This window comes from Pipra filicauda, unplaced genomic scaffold (assembly GCF_003945595.2).
Source record: "Pipra filicauda isolate LSUMZ 115617 unplaced genomic scaffold, ASM394559v2 scaffold154_size2910363_pilon, whole genome shotgun sequence".
In the NCBI taxonomy this organism is placed as follows: domain Eukaryota; kingdom Metazoa; phylum Chordata; class Aves; order Passeriformes; family Pipridae; genus Pipra; species Pipra filicauda.
In genome coordinates this window covers 689,753-715,034 of record NW_024104040.1, presented here as the reverse complement: position 1 = coordinate 715,034, position 25,282 = coordinate 689,753, and the positions used below count along the sequence as shown (strand labels likewise).

At 35.4% G+C, this 25,282-nt stretch overlaps 1 protein-coding gene across 5 annotated transcripts in view; it reads right to left on the bottom strand.

Moving 5' to 3' along the window:
* ROCK1 (Rho associated coiled-coil containing protein kinase 1) overlaps window positions 1-25,282 on the bottom strand; it is an 88,390-nt gene that overhangs the window by 41,638 nt on the left and 21,470 nt on the right. For 4 of the 5 annotated variants that reach the window (XR_003542574.2, XR_003542573.2, XM_027731235.2 and 1 more), the window contains exons 2-10: window positions 14,259-14,340; window positions 10,476-10,576; window positions 9,516-9,653; window positions 8,137-8,312; window positions 5,263-5,347; window positions 3,189-3,333; window positions 2,771-2,909; window positions 2,272-2,363; window positions 1,929-2,088 (exon numbers count right to left, since the gene is read on the bottom strand). Coding sequence is in view for 3 of the 5 variants with exons in the window: in XM_027731235.2 (XP_027587036.1) it covers window positions 1,929-2,088; window positions 2,272-2,363; window positions 2,771-2,909; window positions 3,189-3,333; window positions 5,263-5,347; window positions 8,137-8,312; window positions 9,516-9,653; window positions 10,476-10,576; window positions 14,259-14,340 (1,118 nt within the window). In the remaining 2 variants the exon portion in view is untranslated. Of the gene's footprint in view, window positions 1-1,928; window positions 2,089-2,271; window positions 2,364-2,770; window positions 2,910-3,188; window positions 3,334-5,262; window positions 5,348-8,136; window positions 8,313-9,515; window positions 9,654-10,475; window positions 10,577-11,807; window positions 11,915-14,258; window positions 14,341-25,282 lie in introns of those variants that run through there. The other variant, XM_027731237.2, reaches the window with a different exon arrangement.

The following is a 25,282-nucleotide window of genomic DNA, read 5'->3' as shown; positions in this document are numbered from 1 at the left end:
TATATTTGAAGAGTTGTTTAAAGGCAAGACTATGAAAAAAACCTAAAATAATACAATCATCCTAAAAGATAACCCCCAGATTTATTGCTCCAAAATGTGGATAACCAAATAGTAACATAATCATTTAAGCACATTTAACTGAAGAACTCGAATTATTGTAAAAGGTAAAGTAGAAAGCTGCAGTAGAAGGTCTGCAGAAAAAAGGATTTGTGCCAAATACTAATATAACCACTTTTCTTTTTTAATAATCATTAAAAAAAAAATCTTTGCTTTCCTTGGTTACAACACTCTCATTGGCTTCCATCCCACAAATATTTACTCAGGCACTTACGCAGCAAGTAGCAAAAATGAAGCAAACTCTGCAGAGCTTGTGTATCTTTCAACGAAGTTACTAACAGTTCCACACACAAAAAGTTTGCCCTGAAGCCAGTGTTCTTATTTTACGTGTTTTCTAAAATTACTACAAAGTTCAATTCATGATGATTCTGAAAAGTCAGGTAAATAAACACAAATCACTATATTCAAATTCCTTTGGTATCTGATGTGATTTTCTTGGCCTGATAACTAAACTGGAGAGAGTAAAGCATCTCTTAAGTGCATTAGATTATGTGAAGAAGAACTCTCCAACACATGAACTTTGGAAGATGATCATTTCAGACTTTGCAAGACAATCACACCAGCAGAATATCATAGGACAAAATTCAATTCTAGGGCCAGCATTATAGTTCTAGTAAGCCTACAAAGTTATGATAGTATTTAGCAGCAGAGCTCTTCCATGACAGCAAAACCACAGTCACTTAATTCTCCAAATTCCTGATACTGTCCCCTAAAAGTGAAGATGGGGAGAGAAGAAATTCTGTTATTAACAAGCTTCTGTATGCTACTTCACCTTCTTGACAACATATCTCCAAATCTTTCTGCAAGCCAAATATTAAGACTTTTTAAAATTACAGACTAAAACGAGAGCAGTGGGTGAAATTCTTGAACTGCTAACTCACACAACCTGTATGAAAAGCCTGCAAGTCCTTCTATGTCTCACTATGCCGAAAGCAACAACAAATCCAAGTCTTTGCAGAGATGGAAAGAATTTCACCACAGGCTTGGAAAAGTGTTTCCTCTTCTATGCAAGCATGAAAACCAGATTTATTTCTTTTAAGGTTTTCCTATGCAGAAATGCTATTAAAACTAATAGCCTCTATCTGACATGGTCTAATGGAAGTTGTAGCCCATTTTAGGCCTGACTGACACTCACCGCAATTAAAAGCAGCTTTCAAAGTAAGAAAAGGTTATTGAGATTTTTGAATGTAGATATAGCTAACCACAGGGCCTACAATAATAATGATGGTCAAAAGCATGAATTAATACAATTTTAACTTTCAAGTCTTTCAAGTAATAGTGAAAACTGTAAAGTATCACAATCTCACTCTGCAGTGGACGGGTACTTAAAAAAAAATTATAAAGTAGAAAGCAGGCAAGTAGGAAATATTTTATTTCTAGTAAGCCGAGGTTTAATTTATCACATGCTAAAACACAGATGTAAAGTATGGAAACTTCATCTACAGCTCAGGAACAGTAATTTGCAGTAAAACAAATGGACATTCCTACCCCTAATTCATGACTCTACATACACAATTCAGTGCTCTGCAGGTAACTCTGCCTAGTGGATTTTTCTTGCTTAGCTTCTGCAGCATTACTATATAATCTTCTCAAAGCAGAATAGGACATTCAAAAATACAGTGTGATATTTTAAGGTACTGATGCCTAGCAGCAGAGGTTGTCATTAGCAAAGTATCAAAAGAGTGTAATTTATTAGCATTCTGAATTGTTATTAAGAATCCAAATAGACTTACATCTAAATACTGGTTGGTAAGAGTCAGAGAGACTGCTGACAAAAGAATACACCATGAGCTTGCTTTCTGCATACGTACCGACGGTTGCTGTAATACGTAAATCCTACGAAAGGAAGCTGGTTGCCCACAAATGCTTTCGGTATGGGAAATGTTTCTTCCTCTCCTTTGTCTTCTTCCAGATCATCAAAATTACTAGTGTCAATGTCACTACTTAAGTCAGGCACAACTGGTGCTACAGCTAGAAAAAATGCAAAATAGTATGATAATAATCATTATATTACTCAAGTGACTAAGAAACCTATTTCCTTGGTACAGAGTAAATAAAATTTTAAATTCCTTTAAACAAAATACAGCAGTCCTTTTGCTAACATGATACATAAGTAAGCCAGATCACCATCTCTGAGAAGAGCACTATACTTACTGTCTCTGAGCGTTTCCCAAGCCCATTGATCATTTTTGAAGAAAAGGTGCCGTTTAATCTCTTCTACACCATTTCGTCCCAGTCTCACTTCCCTGTTAAAGACCAGTTTGGTTAAACATGTGAGATTACGTAAATTATTCTGAAGGAAAGACTCATTTTAAGGCATAATATAAGAACAAAGACAATAAAACACCCCTCAAACTATGGTAAGAAGTAGACATAACTCAGAAGTTTTTATAAGAAGATAACTACATGAGCACGACAGCTACATTTCAGAATACAGTCTGGTTTTAACTCTTGTCTATAAGAAGCTCTGCATCATGGACTGGTCAGGCAGCTGCCAAGTTGTTACACTCCATTCATGCTGAGACAGTAAGAATTTCACTTCTCTTGAGCAGTTTAAAAACCCACATAAAACAAATACGTATTTTCTTTCAACATGAGAAGAAATTGTCTTAGTGAAGGCTTACTTTTGTTTTGAATAAAATTTAAGTCTTACCTATCAGTTAAAAAGGCACAAATAAGGTTTTTTGCCTCTTTAGAAATGTCATTGTCATCGGGGAAAGTAAGGGAGTTCTTATGGTTCATAATCTTACTATACGTTCCAACCAAAGAATCTGCATAAAAAGGTGTATCCCCTGAAAAAGCAGAACCACAAAAGTTAAAAAGCAAATCAAAAGTATTATAGATTTGATTTTTAATATATGAACTACAAATCAAACAATGTAAGCAACCGAGTGAACGAGAGGCAAGGCCAAATGTTTAAGAACTGTGATTGAATTTTTCTAGAACATATTCTGTAAATATCAGGATTAGTAAACCACAGTTTATGTCAAAAGAGTAATAAAGTTGAAAACAACTTTATTTTTTAAGTCTGGTTAAGCAGTGTAGTCAATTCTGATTTTCCTACTACTCACCTACAAGCATCTCATACAAGAAGACTCCAACTGACCACCAGTCACATTCTCGCCCGTAGTAACCATCACCTCCCTGGGACTTCAGTACTTCAGGAGAGATATAGTCTGGTGTTCCCACAGCCGTATCACATCGTACCATACCTTCCTACAAAGAGCAGGAAAACACACAGGCCCAAATATAAGATCCAAAGTTGCAAGTAATTTCTAAGAGTTTATGCACCCTAAGCAACATTAACAGATCTACATCAACTTTTGTCAACAAACATTCTTTTTTGAACGGGTATTTTAATATTTTTAAAGTCTAAACTGCTACATCCAGAACAAACCACCAGATCTGTCAAACACAGTGAAAGTTACTTTAAAAACTTCTGTTTGTACCCAAGAAATAGTGAGAATTGCACCTAGGCCCATCACACACTGCTCATGCCAATATAAATGTGTCATATACTGACAGGATGTACTGTAAATAGCGAAAGTTCCTCTGTTAGCATAAATGGGTCAACATCAGGGATTTTGCTGACAGGAACAGATGAAGTACAAATTTTTTGCCTCTGACTCAATATACTTAATGCCAGGAAGACTAAATGTAGGCAGGGCTTTCAAACTCTAAGTAGATAGGCTTCGAAACAGGTAACAAGTGAGAAGAACATTTGACGTTCCTCCCGCCCCTGAGAAAGGGCTGGCAGATCTGAGATCAGTCACACTGGAGCTGTCATCCAGAATGCTGCAACCACGCACACTTTTCAAGTGCCACTAAGGCACTTCTGAAATAATTCTATGCCATCCCTAGAAATGGATCAGTAGAAAAACTTCCATTAAAATATATAACTAAGTAAATAAAACAAATATTAATTCAGTGTTGCATGTGCAGCAAATCCAGAATGCACCTAAATTAAGCTCCTGTGCTGAGCAGCTTTTCTTCTACAGAGTAACCTTTCTCTTTCAAAACACTAGAGGAACCAAGACTAGGCTCAAGACTCATAGGCCAGCTTTGTTCAGAGCAGTAAAAAATCAAAGGTGTTGTTGACATGAGTTTACTTCAGTGATGCTAATGTACAGCAAAGTTTTGCAACATTTTTCCTATTCTTTTTTTTTGCACATACAGCTTAAGCAGCAGGATAATGCTTTTCTGTATTTCAAAATTCCTCATTGTTAAGAACATAATCAGTCAGGAATAACTCTATATTAAGTCAAAATAAAGCCAAATTTTGTGTCAGCTATTCTACTGAAGCGGGCTGTTAGTGAGAAAACTTCTTGAATTTGTACATGTAACCTGCATTTGGTTTTCACTGTGGCCTTTTATTTATAGCAAAGCAGCCAAGTACAGTAATTTATTCAAAGCTCCTGGAATATGATGAGAATACAATGTACATATTACACTGACTCTACTAAGTACCACATATTTCAGATTGTTTTCCTCAAATATACGTGCAGGCTGACACAAACCAATCAGTTTTGTGTAGGGAACAACAGTGCTTCGTGGTATGTGAAATAGTGTTGCAAAATATTTTTTTAATGACCTCAGGATATATTTTTTAAAAAGAAATAATTCTATGACACCTGTTTCCTTCAGATTTTTCCTTGTGCTATGTCAGCATGTGGCTAATAAGTACAACTGGTATTCAGCGACTTGCACATCAGTTTTGATTCTCTCATTACTGACACACTACATAAAAATCATCTCACTTCTTCTCATTAACTTTTCATAACCAAAGACGTAAAGAAATAACCCTGAGGATCTAGAGACAATCAAAGGCTTGACTTCAGAAACTTTCTCTAGAAATCAGTACTCGAAGCACCATTTCTGCATTTTAACTTGTCGTTGAGTAAGATCAATGAATCACAGGATCACAGAATGGTTTGGGTTGGAAGGGATTTTAAAGATCATCTAGTTCCAACCCCCTGCCATGGGCAGGGACACCTTTCACTAAGACCATGAAGAATAGTAATGGGAACAGAGTGGAACTTTCAACTCTCCTCATCTAGCTGAAAAGTTTTCAGCATATTTTCTTTGCACTTTTAAGTATGTTTTCCTTTCACAAACAGAAAAGTGAAATTACAAACATATGTTTACCTTGTTCATCTTCATACAAGTACCAAAATCAGCTAATTTTAAATGACCAGCTTTATCTAGCAGCATATTATCAGGCTTCACATCTCTGAAACGAGAAAAACATGTATTTTAAAAAGTAAATAAATCAATCAATTGAACTTAGTAAAACAATAGAAGTCAACTGCCTTTCAGATGCAACATTAAAGCACCACCACTACCTCCATTTTTTTTCTCTTTTCTCTAAGTATCATGTCCAACACACAGACTGCTGAACTACAGCATTTTAAAAAAGTATAACAGACGTGAGAACACAGCCTTAAGTCTCCAAATTTAATAAATCTAGACATCAATCTTGAACCTCAAGTTCCTAAAAAAACACTCACTGGTTGAAGTATGAGTGAGCTATCTCAAACAGACATTGAAAATATAACTTCTTCTCTGTACCACCTCTATTTTAAGGGAATAACTTAAGAGATGTCATTTTCAGAATTCTATTAATGTGATCAACTATTTTCCTGTGACTGAAAAGCAGTATTAAGTATTGCCTTATACCCTTTTCCACAAAGTACTTCCATTACAGAACAGAAGTTTTCATAAAGTAACTGGTAAAGTGCAGCATGGTGATGTTACTGAATATACTGAAGCAGAATTATCAAGACAGCATAACATGAATTTCAGGAAAAAGTATATTTCAAAGACTTCAAAGAAGAACTCTGGCCATAACTGTCAAATCAAATGTAGTGCAAATGTACCAGTATACTCAGAGAATAATTTTGGTTGTGAGGGATTTTTGTAAGACTCTCAGTTAACTGCCTGACCAAAGTATAGCTACCAAGTTAGATGCAACTTCGAAGTTATATTAGCTTACTCAGGATAAAATCCAGGCAAGTTCTGATTTTTTTCTGAGGACAGAGATTCCACAACGTCTTCAGGACTCTCTTCCACTGCTTGACCTCCCTCATAGTCGAGAAAACAATTCCTAGTGAATAGCTAGATATTCCCTTGCTGCAACTTGTGTCATCCATTGCCTTTCATCTTTTTGGCATGCAAATACAGTCTGGCTCCACCTTTTCTAAAAAGTCCTGCTGGGCAGCTCATGAGTGATGTTTTCTGTCTTGCCTGAACACTGCTCATGTTGTGAATGAAAACATAGTGCTAATCCCTAGTATGAAACTTCTGAGGAATCGTTGGTAGCTGACTGTTGGCTGGACAGTACAATCCTTTGTTCTACCTATTCAAACTGCACCTTTCTAGTCTGGCTACATCTACAACCTTGCTAAAGTCAAGACAAACAACACACACTGCTCTCCTCTCATCAGTGAAGCCCATCATCACAGAAGGCGACTGGATTGGTAAAGCATGCTTTACCCTTATAAATTCATAGCTGTTTCCAATAACCTTCCCATCCACATGCTTAGCTGGTTTCCTGAGAATTTAATCCAACTGCCCTTACGCTGACTAGCCTGCAGCTCCCCTGGCCCTCTGCTCCTGGCCCTTCTTGGGGCAAGACAGGTGTGCCATTTGCTTCCTTCCAGTCATCAGGAACCTCTTAATCACCGCAGCCCTCCAAAGGTGACAGAGAGCAGTATCATAAGGTTCATGGCCAGCTCCCTCATGACCTTTGGCACATCCCACCTGCTGCCTTGGACATGTGCATGTCCAATTTGCACAACTGGGACTCAGACTGAACTTCCTCTGCCAGAGTAATGCTTCACTCTCCCAAGCTCTGCCACTAGGCACAGGGCCCTGACAGGCCTGAAGGCAGATCCTACCAATGACGGCAGAGGCAAAGGCAGAAAAGTAATTTCCATGTCCTTTGTCACTCTGTCCCTGATCCCTTGAGCAGTGGGCCCACATTTTCATCAGTTTCTTTTCATTCCTCAGAGTTGAACAGATTAACTCCAGTGGAAAAGAAATTCAAAAATCTCTGCTGGTTTCAAAATAATCCAAATTTTCACGAAAAAAGCTTGCTGTGCTGCAGGCAACTTCTAATGCCTGCTTTCTAAAGCTTGTAATACACATGCACAAATGGTTCATTCAGCCAGATAATTTATCCATTAGATGCAGCATAGCTACATAATTAATGATGCTCTAGATCCTACTCAAGCAATGGATTAGTAGTTTGTTTTGCTTTGTGTTTGCTTTTTTGCAAAAGCTTACATGTTTACACTGATCTTGTGACCAAATTACAAATTGAAAATGTATACACTATAGAGTACACTATACACTACTCAAGCTCTTCCTGTATTTTCTGTTGAAAAAATTACTCTTCTGTTCCCAGTTAATGCAATTTAAAGCTAACAACAGATACAATTTCAAATATCAAAAAGAAAACTTCTCTACCTATCTGAGAAGTGACTGCATTTCACTTCAGGGTAAGTGCAGATGAAACTAAGCTAAGTCCCTTTGCTCTGCATCTCAATTTTGCATCTTGCCCCTTACAAGAAAACATATGGCTGGGAGATTTTCCTCACATTGTTCACAGATTCTTGTTTCATGGGTCACTGAGGCTTCAAATGCCTAGCAGAATTAATAATTCCTAACAGTGGATACTACTGTGATCAAATTCCCAAAACAGCTTTTTCTAATCAAAAGAAAACAGCTATTTTGGGGCCAACATGCCTGTACCATTTTTATTCTTGTATCTCTTGGTACAGTGGAACAATTTTATTACTCCCCAACACCGGCCTGCTGAAAGCCTTTACTTTGACTGCATCTCCTCAGATTTTAAAGTTTCTGATGGGAAGAACTTTTGAAGCTGTAAGATGGAATAATTATGAAATAATAATGAAGTACTAACATCATAAGTATTAAAACTGCCTAAACAAACTGAAGTCATTCTGGCAGCACCAGGAATAAAACCTCACCATGTAACAACACTTTTCAGTTTCTCACCTGTGTATAAAACCCATTGAGTGAATTGCATCTAATGCAAGTACAACTTCAGCAGTGTAAAATCTGGCCCATTTCTCTGGAACATCGTAGTTACTCATTAAATTCACAAGGTCCCCACCAGGCATGTATTCCATCACCATGTAAAGGTAACGGTCATCTTGGAATGCATAAAATAACTGTAAAAAGCAAATAAACAAAAAATAAGTCACTGAATATTCCAGTTATCTTTAATGTTTTGCTTGTCGGAAATCAAAGGCATTTCTGCACAAACTGATTTACAAAGCAACAGAATTGCTACAACTACTGAATCAACTTTGCATCATCTTGCAGATCTCCTAAAAATAAATCAACCTCTAGAGTGCATTTCAGACAGATCTTCCATCCCTTTATATTACAATGGGAGAAGCCGAGTGCTGGTTACAAGTTAAGGTTAGTCAACTTGACGTAATAAATCTTGAGATCAATTCAAAGAATGTTTATTACATAAGAAGGTAAAATGCTTCTTTCTCACTAGGATGGTACTTGACAAATATGCAAACATGAAACTGTGTTCCAAACATCTGCCTGATTCTATTTGTATTATCACTAAATGTTTATTTTTCTATTGTCGACATATTTATTGTATAGAAATTGAGCCTAAATTTTATACAATTAAATAAAAATATTTCCCTTAAATTTGTCAATGCTCTGTTCAACAGAGCAGACTTAAGTCTCTTAACTTAAAATTTTATGAAATTCATAGAAGTTTTATTCTGAACAATCACACCCAGACAGACAGGAATGCAGTAATTTGATTTAGATAAATCTTGAATGAGATTGTATAATTCCAACCTAACAAAAGAATTTATATGCTTAAGGGTAAGAACAGTTTAAATTAACAAGTTGACATGTGCACACAATGCATGATTGGTTCAGCCACGCTCCTTAGAACCTCAAAGGCAGCACTGCTTCCCAAAAAATTGTCAGTGATAACACTGAAATGAGGGAAAAATAACCAGAGCAGGCACAATTTGCAGTCAAAGACACACGAAGAAATTAGAATATACGGAAGCTGTGTCTTAAGCATATCTTTCTGGTATGCTGGATGCCTCAAAGAATTACTACAGAGCAGACTCACCAATATATATCTGGCAAAGAGCTTTAATAATAAACAGAATAGCTTGACATCTTTTAAATGTTGTGACAAAATACAGTTTTGAAGCAAGTGTAGTATCCACTGTTTTGTACAGCATTCCTAATGTCAATAATGTATTTCCCTAACAGACCAATAAAACAAGAGACTTTGAAATGCAAAAAAGATAACATGCAATTCCAAGTTATGCAATGTTGTAACCAAACTATTCTATAACGAAAATATTTGAAAAAGAATATCACTATACCTGAACAACCCAGGGACTATTAGCAAAAGCCATAATATCCCTTTCTTCCCAGAAGAATGCAGAATCTGACCTTTTTATCATCTCAAATTTGCTCAGAAGCTTCATAGCATACACTCTCCTTGAGGATTTATGCCTTACCTATGAAGACAAATGTGACATATGGAACATATTAGTTTGCCATATTAACATATAAAGAACATCACTGAAAACATCACTTTTCCTGCTTCACTATTCAACATGTTCTATAAGACTCTTCACATTTTTATAAAGGATTATATACTGTAGGCCTACAAAATAATTACATTCCATTATCTGACAAAGAACTACTTTTAAAATACTTGCTGGAACTATTCAACATAGAAGTCCATAGGCATAACAGTTGCTTATGTAATTTGCACGTGTCTTTAAAAGGACAAATATTGGCACCTGTTAAATACTACAAAGTTAAAACTACAAGCATTTTCCAGAGTTCGTTAGTAGATGTGCATACTTCCTGCCAGATTTCCAGTTTCTTCCATCACCTCTCAATTAAATAAAGCACGATGCACAAGCCTGGCTGCTAACATTATCACAAACAACACACATCTCTCATGTGCGAGAACTATGTCCACAAAAACCTGGTGTAGTCCCTGAACTGGTAGAAACTCTTCTAGTCCTTAAGACTTCTTCAAGTGTCCATGTAAAGAGTGGTAAAGGCTAATTTTCTTGATTATGAGGAACAAACATTTCATTTTAACAGAGAAGAATGACTACAATGCAGAGCAAGTACTTGTGCACTTGGACAGTACTGAAAAATGACATTTTCAAAAGCATTTCCATGAGTTATTAAGAAATAAAATTTCACTGAGCTAAAGGCTTTAATATCCTAAGACTGCATCTTCTGAACCCTGTACTCAGAAACAGATGCATGAGCAAATACTACAGAATACAGTCAAATGCACAAATAGAAGCTTAACTTACCAACTGAACCTCCCCAAATGCCCCTCTACCGATCACCTTCACCACTTCATAGTCCTCAGCTTTCATGCGCAGATCTCTCATTTTATTTACCGTGTCTTTATCTACATAGAACAAAATTCACATTTCTTATATAATCAACAATTAAACCCAGTCATCTAATTTCATTTTTTCATAGTTTTTAAGAAGTACTGCTCAAAGAACCTACCTTCCTACTGAAAAGTTCTCTGCAGAATACATGACCTCATTCTCATTACCACAGTAACCAAAACCTGACATAAACATAATGCAAGGACTCTACTGCACAATCACATTGCAGATCTTAATTTAGGAATTTATTTAAAAATAACTACCTGCAAAAAAAAAAAAGCTATACAAAAATTTCATATCCAGCATGATCTTGCTGTAAGCTAATCGGCATAAAAAGATTATTTCTGAATAAATATACAACACATTTGGGAAAGTATCAGAAAATACACTATGAGAAACTTGAAAAATATTTTTAAAAAAAAAACTTTCACTTTTCTGCACTTGTATGATTCCTAATACTAAAAAAAAGTAGATTTTAATTTAAAACATGCAGTGGGAATCATTGCAATTATTTATATAAACCTGTCATTCTATAAACTACAATAATTTACAAACTCCCAGTGGGTAGATATTCTAATTCCAAATTTGGTCAAAGATTAAAACAGTCTATTTTAATCCATGTGGGTCAACACTGGCATGAGATTACGTAGAAAAGCTTCATGCTTCAGTATTTCTAAAAGCAAGGAAGTTCTACTAAAACAGATATGCTTCTAATAAATTATGCAATGATATTTTATTTTCAAAAATAATATTCTAGGCCTAAAAGTAAAGTTTAGAAAGAAATAAGGACAGGGGAAGAGAAAGGAGGAAAAATCTAATTTTTTAAAATTATTAAAAAATGATGAGGCAGACGACAGAAAATTGCCATTAGATTTCTACCTACACAGGCCACAATTTAAAACAAAAGCAGCACATGTACAATAAAAATTCAGTAAGATTTTATTACCGCAACAGGAACAAACATAGTTTTGTTTGACTAAATACACTGTGGCATTACTGTCTAATGTAAAGCCAACCCTTTACAATGCAGCATATCACTAGCTGACTTCAATAAATTACAGTAAAATTGCAAATTCTGACAAATTCTTTCACACAAGGATCAAAATATTCAGTAATTCAAACAAATAATGCATTGCCTTATTTGCCCTGGTGAAAACTGACCTATAGTAGAGGAGGAGCAAGACTGCACAAAACCAAAATGCAGCAACTCCCATGACAGCAATTTTCTAGCTATTGTTAACTTACTGCCTAGTAATCTCACAACAGGAGGTTCAGGTTCACCACTTCTGAATGAACAGCTTGACATTGGTGCAAAAGAAATCTAAGCACAATATGAATCCTTTAAATGGTATTTAATCACAAGCCTCACCTGCGGACAAAACAGAACCGAGGAAAATACATCTGAAGGGCAATCTAAGCTAAGGATTTTTAAATAATGTAAACCAGGCTTGTGAGCAGTTGCAAATTGAAATTTATTGTTTGGTATATATATATATATATCTCCAGACTAATAGTCAACTATCCTCAGACAATATGCATTAGTAATAACAGTGTTGGAAATTTGACCTCCACATTCTAAGTCTGTTAAACAAGGTTTATCAGGCTGCAATACATTCAAATAGGCAGTTCCTTATTTCCCAGAAACAGTGGAGGGCCCGGACAGCTCATGCTGTACAAAGAGGCCGGATGGCTCCCTTGGCAAAAAATCACTTTCTCCAACGTGCTCTAAAGTTTGGTTATAAGCTTGGATTCTGTGTAGAAATGAACTGAGTCTCCACTGGAAAGTAGGGCTCTCAGCTATCTTTAATACTAAGTTCCTTATTCTTTTAATTCTATATGGTAGAAAATTAATAAGGTTCTACCTTTAAAAAAATCATCCTCAAAACCTCTACCAGTAGAAGCAGATTTTGGAGGTTCCACAAATATACAATGTAACTTAGAGACAAGTAAGAGAGGATAAAGTCAATCAGTCTATAACATAAAGGAAGCAAACTCCCATTTTATTTGCCAACTAGAAACTTATTTTAAACTTCTACAATAATGGTGCAAACTGGACCGCTAGTACTGCAAAAAGACATTTTAAACAGTCTTCCATTAGAACTAAAATAAACATGAAAATGTCTATTTTTTAACAGAAGTTCAAGGCAAATTAGACTTGACAGTTCTCTGTAAGAAAACTACTTGCACATCCACAGCTCACTTTCATATTTCAGCAAATAGTGCAAGATTAATGTTCTAAAGGCGGTTTTAAGTGAAATAGGATGTTCTGTTCTCCACCTTCATATTACTTCAGGTCACATCTTACAACACAGTATATAAATTATGCCTACAGATATTCATCATCAGACTGTAAATGTAAGTTTTCTTTCACTCAGCCCCAATTGCAAAAGTGAAGCTTTCTGAGACTCACTAATAATTTCACTATTCATAAAAATTACATTCAAATTATCTGATGCAATGAGTATTTCCTTGCCTAATACAACTTCTCTTTTCTCCAAGAGTTTCACCACACCTTCTCAGTAAATAACTGAGTATACAAATGTGCATGTAACTCAGTGTATGGTATCAAATACAATTTGAACTGTGAAAAGTTAAACAGAACATTTGAGCTTAGGCTTTTCAACAACCAGCTTACGTGCAACTGAGCCATCAACTGGATTTAGTGGACTCATAAATTCCCACAAATGGAGAACAATATAAAATAAACCCCACAAATTCACTATCATAGCTTTCAGTTTCACAAAATAAACTATTTGAAAAAACCTTGGAAACAGAAAAAACACCGACATAAATTACAGTAAAGCAAAGACAAAAATTATTTTAGTCAAATTACTTTATATTTGCCACAAAAATATAAAAATCTAATAATATTAGCTTAATTTCAAGGTTTGCCCATTCAGTCCATAGGCAGGAGCAAGTCTTGAATCAGCTAACATCTCTGCCATGATTTCCAGAATTTGTCAGTTTGGCAGCCTTTAGAAATGACTTAATTTTTAACTGCCTTTTGGGGGTTTTGTTTGTTTGTGGTTTGTTTGCTTGTTTTAATTACAAAAAATATGGAACTATGACTGCTATTAAAAACATCAACTTTGTTAGTTTAAAATGCTATTCTAGAGTAAAATGTGCAGGAAATCTGGTAGTGGACAAATACAGAGTAAATACAGAGAATTCTGCAGACACATCAGCTGAATATACAAGTAAATACAGCAGCTATGCAGTATAAGATATTCGTGTAAAGAGACCTTTTATACTTAAAAAAAAAGTTTACAAAAGACATGCTCTAGTCTGTGAACAAATTTTTAACACAATTTCTTGACACTCTGCATCATTATGATATTTTACTGGTAATTGCTTATCATATACTAGTACATGAAATTAGAAAGCAAGTTATGGGAACCCAGAGAGTTGCCCTAACAAAAACAACAGGCCTTTCTCTTAAAAGGCTTTGTGCCACTGCAGACAATGCCATTTACAGGGGCAACAGATTGGACATTCAATCATTCAATGCCCAGTGAATCAATGCAGGGGATAAGATTTGCACAGGTAGCTGTCAGTTCTCACTGGGAAATAAATAAATAATCAGACTCTTAAAACAACTTGCAGCCCAAAACTTAATTCACCCCAAATCCCCAGCTGCCTTCCAATAAGCTAGAACAGCTTTTTTCTTTTTGATACTTATAGACATTAAATACTTACACCTGTTTAAGAAGTTATCAATGTTTTTGTTTTTTCTTAAGGCAGGAAAATCCAAGTCATATACCAAAGCATCTAATCCATCCTGAAAAAAACAAAACAAAACAAAAACAAAAAAACAAGCAAAATTAAGAATTTGGAAAAATAATTACACATGCTGCTAATTGAAGAGCCAAGATAAAGAAACAGTTTTCCCTGGTAATTTTCCATACAAATCATTCACATTTATTTAATGATTCAGTTAGCAGTTATATGAAACAGCTGTTCCTCCTTCATTTCCATTGGACTCTTCAAAGCTTAATTCCCTCCCATACCAAAACAAACATAGTTCTATGAATTATTAATTACCTTAATTAGCTCCACACCTACATGAAAAAAAATTATTTTTTCCAAATACAAAAAGAACAAATAGCAGTTTTAATGCTATTAAACTGCATTCAGCAATATTAAAAAGTTCAGTAATATTAAACAGTTCACCAATATTAAAAAGTCACGAAGTATCACACAGTAGGGACTTGAACGTGAAATGGCAACTGGTAAATAGGACAATGACAGTAATTTATTTTGGAGAGTCAACCTCCCACATTTTATTCACTGAAATCAGTGGTAATTTTTATGAACAAGATATTGGCTTTATACCTCCCAACTTAAATCTAGGAACGAACAGCCACAAGCCCATCTGGCTTTGCTACCACGGAACATAACCCTATGAAAAAAACAAATGCCACTGAAAAAAACCTCAGAAAAATACAACAAAGAAGAAGACGGTTTTAAGGTCTTGCTAAGTGCCAAACACTTCCCAACTTAAAGGCTAAGTCTAAATTTGTCAACAGGTATACATGATTCTTCAGTGGACAGCATCTTCTTGGAGAAAAACTAAACCTGGTCATTTAGCTAAAAACAACTAATTTGGTGTCTAATGAAAAATGATCAAGTATTCTAGGGAATTACAAAACAAAGAATTAAAGAGTATTAGGGAATCTTCTCTCCCAGCTAGGTACTGTTTAAGTGACAACTGCAAAAATAAAGAAGGTCATAAAATACAAACTGATGGATGTTAACAAGGCATGCCAGAGAAGTACTGCTATTTACTTGTCCAATTCATAACTATGTGTCTATGCTATCTATCATTAACTTGTTGGCAGCGAGCTATTAGACCAGAAATATCTTTCATCTGATCAGTTCAGATCTGATTGGACCTTATTTGACTGTTTTCAGCTTTTAAAGGATTTTTCAATCCTTTTTTTCAGGATTGAAACCTGATCCATCAGTCTTTGACAGTTACATATATCAAGTAACTATGCCTAAAGAAAAGCTAGAGCATAAGTTTTTTGAAAGCTTATTTTCCATGAATATATAATTGAGAACACATTTGATCCAGATTGAAATAATAGTCTTTGATCCCTCACCTCAAATTCAAACCTGTTGTTCCCCCTCACTTTTCAGGAGACTTTTGACTATTAAAAAAAATCAAATGCTAGCAAAATCAAAATTATTTATAGGCTTGCAGTCCTCTCTTTTAAAGTGTGCAAGATAGAAATTATTTACTTCAGATATAATGAGAATGAGCAGTAAAATCATGCTAGAATTTGGAAACAGGTAAATACAAGGATAATCATAATTACTTTAAAGGCTGGATATTATTAAATTTGTCAACTTCATAAAAATATTCCTGTTTTAAGTTACCTCTCCATACAGTGGCTCATTTTGACCTATGATGAAAATTATACAACTCAAGAAAAGTATCACAGTATTTTCACTGCTCTAAAATACAGTTTTGCATCTTGAGCGTGTTCAAGGATTGTCTTTTTGGACTGAAACTGATGATGAAAAATGAAAGCAAATGGCAATGAAACAACATTTAACGGGTCAGTAATAAAAGAGTAAGAAGCCAAGAACAGCTCAAGACAGATGTAGAAGTAAAGCTATGAAGGGTAAGTGTAACTTAGCAAGAAATACTTTGTAAACTACTCAAACACCTTTTGCAAAGATACACAGTAAATATCCCGGAAATCCAGGAAAGAATTTCAATTCTTTGGTAAATTCAGTAGAGGACCATAACCGCTTGCACAGCAGTACAAAGTACACCGGTAGCTTCTGTGCATTGATCTCCATGCTGTGAGAAACAGCAGGCAAAGAACATCCACAAGAGTGCTGGGTCACATCCAGGGATTTTTAAAAGTAGATTAGTGATGGTGATGAACTGTCAAAATCTGGGGTCCCATCTGCCCTGAAGCCTTCAAATCTGTAGAGTCAATCAATTTGTCCATGGACATGGCTAACACAGAAAACACGCACGTCAAGCAGAAGCACTAAATTCTCAAAATCCGGGTTTGCTCTGGAGCCGGGCAATTACCTGCTTCAATTCAGGGCTTGCTTCAAAAGCCCAAATTCTGTCTTTTTCTTTATAGGAGGGAATGTTTTAAACACCGAATACAAAAATATAGGAAAAACAGGAATACATACAAATTTTTAACATCAATCTTTCATTTGTATCATACTTTTTCTTTCGAAATGCTAAAATATAAGCCCATGCCAAAAGAAGCATGAAGTACAGAAAGTGTCATGGTTTCCTTGGTCTCTCAGGCATGCTAGGTATTTTGTTGTGTTACTTTTTAAAAGTTCTAAAATAAAGATGGAAAGCAGTATACAAATTCACTTTTAACAGACAAAAGGAAACTTCAATACTGTTTAATTCAGAATTCACCATATACAATGTTTCCTGTTCTGTTCTTCACCTTTCAGACCTTAGGTATGAACTCTAGCAAGTAAAACACTTAACCAAAAACCTCTGAAATACAGATTTAAGCTACTGATCTCACATTCATTTCAAATCACATTTCAAGATCATGCTAACAACATCTAAGGAAGCTACATGCCAAGAGTTGCTTATTTTAAAGGTTCTTCAATAATCGGCTCCCCTTCTCTAGAGTTTCCGGAGAATAAACTACCCCGGCTCAAAACCTTCATTAAAAACAGTAAGGGTGGGTGGTGTCCCCATAATAATTAAGAGACCTGTAAATCCTCAACTCTCAAAATAATTAATTTCATCAGCTGAAGTATGTTTCTGAAGAAAAAATAGCACAGTATTATTTTAGAGGTGGACTGCAAATACAAGACTAAGCTTAAGGTAATTTTATAGAATTGTGAATAATGGAAGTAAAATATTTGGGATACCTAGTGTTTAACATGAACCACTTCCATTAGCTAAAGCAGAACTTGTGTACGCTACAAGCTGTCCCAGTGCAAAGGGAAATAGAGAAGCATGGCTATTTTAAGTGGTATCACTGGTGAACAAACAGGGAGGAGTACAGAAGCTCAACAGTGAGAAGGCAGTGCTGGTTGAAAGTGGTGCAAGTCAGAGACCCAGGAATACACTATGGAGTTGTAGCTATAATGGCTAGGAGAAAAAGGGCAAAGATCAAATGAAAAGAGACATGATCATTATTGTCAATGGCTGCAGAGACAACTCATCTCTCAGCTTTCTTGATTTCATCTTGCTCGATCTTTCAATGTCACCTGACTATTTTCCTAATACAGAAAGGAAGGAAGATCTTTTCTTCAAGACCTCTAAAAGCCACACCCTCCTCCTCTTAAAGAAAAAGGATACTAAAACATCACTATAATAGGCAACCATACATCAACCAGTTTCACGTGCTTTATTAATATAAGAAAGCCTCATTTTTATGATGGACTTTTTCCCCACTTGGATGGTTTCCATGTATTTCTAGTATGTATCTTCTTTATATACAGCACATTTCGTACTTCTTAGAAACACATACTGTGGCTTAGACGTATTTTCAGCTAATGCTAAGTTCTACCTTATTCTGTCACTACAGAGCAATTTTCCCGTTTAGCTTTGAGGTCTACGCAGACACTTTCCTTTTAACAGTTAAATTAGATTACTAAAATAAATTGGTTTATAAAAGCAAACATATGACTTCCATTTACATGGCAACAGTATTTCAGAGGTGACTGAAAAGGAACAGAGAAAAAACTTCCCTTATAGTGTCCTTCACTCAAATAATTTCATGGTCTGATACAGTCTTTTCTATATCACACTTGTTCAATGAAATCATCAGTAGTTTCATAATCTATTTAAAATTCTTTACAGAGAGGGTTATCAGGCATTGGAACGGCCTACCCAGAGAGGTGGTGGATTCACCATCCCTGGAGGTTTTTAAAAAGAGATTGGACGTGGCCCTTAGTGCCATGATATAGTAATTGGAGTTGGATCAGGGGTTGGACTTGATGATCTTGGAGGTCTTTTCCAACCCAACCTATTCTATGATTCTATGAAACCCATTTTATTATGAAATTAAAAAGAGGCATACTAGGGAGCCATTACAATATGCAGAGGGTTCTCCCATACAAACCAAACATTCCCACATACACTGTTGGCTTCATTTCATTCACTACTACACCACACTTACAAGTTTAAAAAGAATTAGATACATGGAGTAAAATCAAAGGTCAGTCTGGACTCATATACTGCCCCTGGAAATGACAATAAAGGTGTCTCAGAAGGAGGATTACGAGCAAGTCCAGCATATAGTAGTACTGCTCTGGTGTTTTGTTATTAACTGAAATATCTGCTTAATTTTTATAGTCCCTGTACACTAAATGGGTTCTTTCACAAAACTAGGCATTATAAATCAAAGCTAGTTCAACATTCAGTAACACAAGTACAAGAAGATGAGAGGTTTTCCTCTCATGCACTCACTCAACATTCATCAAGGCTGAATTTTACCTATCACTTTTAACCACCCAGGCACCAAGTATTAATTTCTTTTTTGGTTTGCTAGATCTTTAACTTTTACTACTCTATCATCATTAATTAATCATTATTCACCATTTTAGATCCCTTATGACTGTGAAATACCACACGCCTGTTAGACTCCATTACTGATCTGTTTTTTATACACTGATCACCAGCCTTCCATTCATTCATCTATCTGACAAAAAGCTTAAATGAAGAGCCTCATCAAAAGCATTTGTTATCCTCATAGTCAGCAATTACTTCAAGGAACTCCACTAGGTTTGCAAAGCATGACTTTCTTCCACAATACCTGAGCTGGCTCTGTCCCATCACACCTGTTGGCTCACTGGTGCTGCTACTGGGCCAGGGGCTCCTGCATTAATTGCAAGATTTTTTTTCTTCAACAGAAAAAAAAGCAAAAAAAAGCTATATATTGACCATCTTCCTTACTACTGTTGTCAAAACAGTTTTAAGCACTAATGTAGATAAACACTACAGTTATACACACACTCACTTGCCTTAATGAGACACAATCAGGTACAAAAAAAGATTGATAAACATCAAGCAGTCTCAGCAATCTTTCTGTTTGTGCCATTTTGTCCCAAAAAAGTTTCTAGCACCACTTAAACCTTCAGAGAGAAAAACCAGCATTAACGCTGTAAAAAAGCATTCCACTGTGGAAACTCCTTTAAGTTTCTTTATGAAGAAATGAGCACAAAGATTTCCTAAAGTTTTTCTAAAAATAGAGAATACTATAACATAAAATTATCATTAACACACACATCAACTATACAATCTATTAACACTGAATTTCATAAGTTGTTACACTAACTTCTTATCATTAGATTCATCTAAAATGTACTGATTTTCTTCAGTTTGACTTAAGCAGTCTCACATTAACTGGATTTTTCCCCAAATTTTGGTCTATACCTATTTCCAAAGTTTTATGTATCAAACTACCAGTCCTACCATGACTACACTAGACTTCCTCACTCTGCAGCTACATTCCTTAATCTCAAAACTAACTACAGTTATGTAATGGTTTTATTCAGATGTATGAGTTAACACAATTTTATAGCAAAATTTACTGCTAGGATATTTCAAAATACAGTCCATCAACCTACTCCAATTCAGCAAAACAGATTATCTCAGGATTCATAAGTGACATAAAGTAGAAAACACAGTATATGATCTACGATATCAGTGCACAATTATAGCATCTTTTTATTTTGAAATGTTACTCCATACACATTTCATTATGACATAGTATCATCTAGTGTAAGCATATAATAAATAAAGATTTATTAAATGTGGTTGAAACTTTGTTGTTGAGACACTTGGTTATTATAATATTTATCCAGCATTCAAAGAACTAAAAAAAAATACTTAATGGGTATTACCAGCATACAAAATTTGCATTCCTTGGATGGACAGGCAGTTATCCAACTTTAAACTCTTTGCTACTTTTCCTTTTTTGGAGAGACCAAAGTAAGTCTTAAGATCTAAAACTCTTAACTATCCGTATTTTAGTTCCTTGTATTGTAGCCATTTTCCTATTTCTATAGTACTGTAAGCTTCCCCCATACACTAAATTAACAAACCTGACTGATCCTGAATTGCATGTGTCCATCCTAATTCATAATAACGCCCTGTCATACATAAGTGATCTTTCTGGCCAACTGTCAAATCCTGAGAGAGCATATTTAAGAGCTACAAGTGGGAAGTTAGTCATTATGGCCTATTTTCAAACTTGGATGAAAAGTAATACCTCAACTCTATTTAAAAAGAGTTTTTTTGAACTGTTTGAATTATCAACAATGAATCTTACCACCTGAAGCATCTCCTAAAATAAAGTAAAACAAAATGTAGTGCAAATCTGTGAAATCAGCTCATATACAGTAGGCAAGCCAGAGTAGTGTCAGCATCCACTACACACACCGTTTGAACCAAACGTGTAGGTAACGAACCCACACATCTCAGTCTTTCGCTAAAACTGGGGGCAAGTCATAGATCCTTCAAACCAGAGCACCTCTCTGTCCCCTGACTAGATTCAGGAATCTTGAATTAACAGATCTGTTCTGAATGACACCTATTCAAGGCACTATTTTATGCCTGAATTATGGAAAGCTGACATTGTTTAAAGATGCATTCCAGAAAATGTATTTCAGTGGAGGCTTTCTTCCCCTCCAAACTCAAAATTATAACAATATATTACAACACTAATTTCACTATGCTAGCATATTTTATTGTGGTTAATAGTCTTTACATCCAAACGTTAATTTATTACATTAGTGCTTTATTATTTCAATTTAGTGTCAGAATTAATTCTCTTTAGTGTTGCATCTTTAGGAACAACTATCAGATGAAAAACTAGTCTTCAAGCAAGATGAAGAACATAGACCAAAACAGTACCAAGAATATATTTCAGTAAAATCTATGGAGTAATAGGTACAATTTCATTTGAAAATAGTTCAGGAAGATGTGAAACAGGAGTAAAAGCTGACAGCCATTAAGTCAAATTATATTAATTTCACAGCAAGTAAGATTTCTGGATATTTGAAGCTTAATTTCCTTGAAAGTGGTTCACTTGCATTGCTTGACATGTTCTGTGGGCAAGTTTTACAAACCTCAAAGCTTCCATACCAAAGATGGCACATTCTGCCATCAATTAGAATACTTAGATTAAAAGACTAAATCAGTTGTAGAACTATCTGGAGGGCTACAAAGAAAATAAGAAAACAGATAGCCTACTTTAGGTTTAAATGATTTATCAAGCCATGTTTGTCTAACACTAGAATTAAATGACGTGTAAGTACAGCTTCTTAAAGCTGCCCTTTTCGAGAAAACTGTGTTAAATGTGATGAACGCAAGTACACTTATATATTATTTAAATAAATATATATTTAAATAGTGTTAAAAGAAGAAGAAGTACTGGTAGTTAAAGAACTGACTGATGTTTATCACCACGGAAGTAGCATTCCACAGCCACTGCAGCACTTGGGCATTAAGAAATGCCTCATAGGTCTAGAGTTCCCCGCTACTGTAACAACTGCAACTGGAGATGAGCAGCCAACCTGACACACCACAAGGTAACACTATCCACAAAAACATTTCCCAGTGGAAAAAAGTGACCTCACATCCTTTCAAGTTCTCAAAGTTCTGACATTCACCAAAAAGATAAGGCAAGCCCTGTCCCCTCACCTAAAATGTAAAGTAACTACTTAGGCAAACTTTTTAGGAAAGCCAAATGTCACTTATAAATGTCACATCAGCAAATGGCCTTTGACATCCCCACAGCTTTCTTGGTTGTCCTGGGAGGGCAGATTCTTCCCCAGTCAGCACATATAGATCTACTGCTTCCAATTTAGGAGTCCTAAGGTTTTCATTTTAAACATACACACTTAAAAATACGAATTTAGATCAACGGGAGTTAACACCCTAAAGAACACTCACTAGAAAGCAAAAGTAACATGGATAAAAATTAGCAGTATGGATGAAAATACTGGTACATAATTTCCCTTCAATAAAATGGTACAGACAGATCAGAGATATGAAAGAATGAAAACAAACTGGTCCAGTCCCAGCTCAAAAGTCTAAGGCTTCTTTTTGCAGCAGCCTGCAAGAACTCAGGTAAAGACATCAATGAAAAGAAAGAAAGTGTATAATTCCATTAAGAAATAGTGTCATTCAGCAAAGGAAACAGAACCCCCTCCACATCTGCTGCCTGGGAAATTGCTGTCTGCCAGATTTTTTTCCAGGCAGGTATCCATGAAACCAGACTTCAGGAAGTAAGTCTTAGTCAGTTGGACAAGATGAGAATTAGCAAGACACCAACATGTTCATAAGAACTATTGCAAATGACATAAATAAAAGTGCATTAGCTCTTGTAAGAGCTGTTAAATACGTAAAGCAATTTTAGATCTCTTAGGTTAATACACTACGGTAAAACTAGAGTAAGTTCTCCAATCGATAGCTTAAATTGCTGCCTCTAGCTCTCCCACCAGACTTTTGCCTGAAAAGTGTTACCTTCACCATGAAAAACAAACAAAATAAAAAATTACCAGCAAAGTTTCCAATATAAAAAGCCAGTAGAAAGGTAACTAATTTTTCTGTAGAGCAACAATACCTCATCAGCCATACAGCACCTGCTGTCACCTGACCTGGACTGTTTGCTGCAAATAAAACTGTGTGCTAACTATAGCTGTAAAAAATAAGATATAAACCAATAAAAAGGCAAGTTCTATCTTTAGCCTTGACAACTCAGTCTCTGGAGATTATATTAGTTCAAGAACTATGCTTTAGAAAAGACTCCAACAAGGTATATCAAATAAAAAAAAAAAAACAACCCTCTATTACTAGTAATATTATCCAGCCCACAAAAAAAAAAAAATAACACAGTGAATGGAAACGGAGGCTGGACAAACTGAAAGACAAAAAAGTACTTAATTTTTTAAACAGAAGGCAGACAATTAATTGAATAACTTTCCAAGAAAGAGTGAGAACATCCTAATTTTTCCAGCAGTCTGGAAATACTGCACAAAATCTCCCCTTCCCCACCACCAAAAGGCAAATTCTTCCCTAAAACTCTGGAACAAGTCAAAACACTTTCACAGTTAGAGGTGAATAGCCATGACAGAAGTCCAAAAATGAAGTATATATAAAAAAACACTGTAGGAACTGAAATAGTAATTGGTAAAGCAACAGGCCTTTCTTTAGTGTCACATGCAAACCATGGTCTGCAAAAGGAAAAATATGGGAAGTTGAGCACAACTCAAGCAAAGGATCAACTCTGAGAAGCTTCTCTGACTGCGCAATCTCCGGTCAGAGCTCAAGCTCCATTTCTGCAATAAACATTCCAGCACAAGCAATCGCACGTCAAGCAGACATTTGAAATATGCAACTAAACAAGAACTTAACACTATTTAAGAATTTCTGCATCATTATGCTGTTTTGTAATGCAAACTCTAGTAAAGCCCGTAGATTTCTTTTTCATTTACTGATTAAAAGAAAAACTTCACTTTCAATAAAACAGATCTCTGTATACATAAAACCAATGTTTTTCTATATTTATTCTTTTTTCCATGATGAATATAGCCATAAGAATGACTTTCAACTAATGCTGTTTTTTAAAAAAGGTTATAAAAATTCCATGAGAATTATTTTAGATACAGACAAGTTATTTCTACTGTCAAGCATTATGATTTCTCAGAATTGACAGTATTTTGTTACTAACATGAACAAAATAGCAAGTTTTTCACATTTCTGGGGGCTTTGCACGGCTAATATAGAACAAAGCAATTCTGCTAACGGATTGTTTTCAGATTCCAGAATCCAATGAATTAAATTTAAGAATTTATAACTTTAAAAAACATGCTTTTACCCACTACCTTTAGGCAAGTTAAAAAAAGTTTGATAACGATAAAAAAATTATAATACGTACAGACAATGCTGTTAGTAACAATTTTTATTTAATACTGGATGTTTAAGTGTATTTTCAAGCCACTAATAGTGACTAATTTGAGATCAAGAAATACTTCGATTAGAGAAGTTGTCAATGTCCCATCCCTGGAAGTCTTCTAGCCCAAGCTGGACAGGGCTTTGAGTAACCTGGTCTAGTGGAAGGTGTTCCTGCCCACGGCAGAGAGGTTGGAACTAGATGATCTTTAAGGTCCCTTCCAACCCAAACCATTCTGTGATTCTACGATCTAAACCCAATCTCTTCTAAGCACTCTTTTTACCCTTTCTGACACCATAGTAGAGTCATGACAAAAGTCCTTAATGCTTTGGACTGCATATGAAAAAACAGAGGTTTAACTACAAAATCAAAAAACCACATGAAAACATGGTTCCATATTTAAGTACTGAAATGACAGAACAGAATCAAAGCTGCCCATAGGAACTTAGGGTGGCTTTTTCCAATTGCAAGTCTCTGACATGATAATCAGTAATGATTTTATCAAAGGTAACACTGCAACAATACAAGCCAGCTTATCTGGGACGGTCAAGTACAGTATTTCAAGACTAGAGGAAGAGAAGAAGTATTAGAAATTCATTAGAGTATCCAGCACTTTTAATTTCAAAGAAACCCAAAGATGTTGCGATTTATCTTGTTTGCAAGTTTCTTTAGGGACATGCAAATAAGTTTTCTGTGCTCCTTTCAAGCCTTGAGACTACGGTCTGAAGGAAACTAAAGACACTGACTTCATATACCAAGAAACAAAGTTTTTCCCAACATTTCCATTCAGTTGCTCAAGCATAAGATACACAT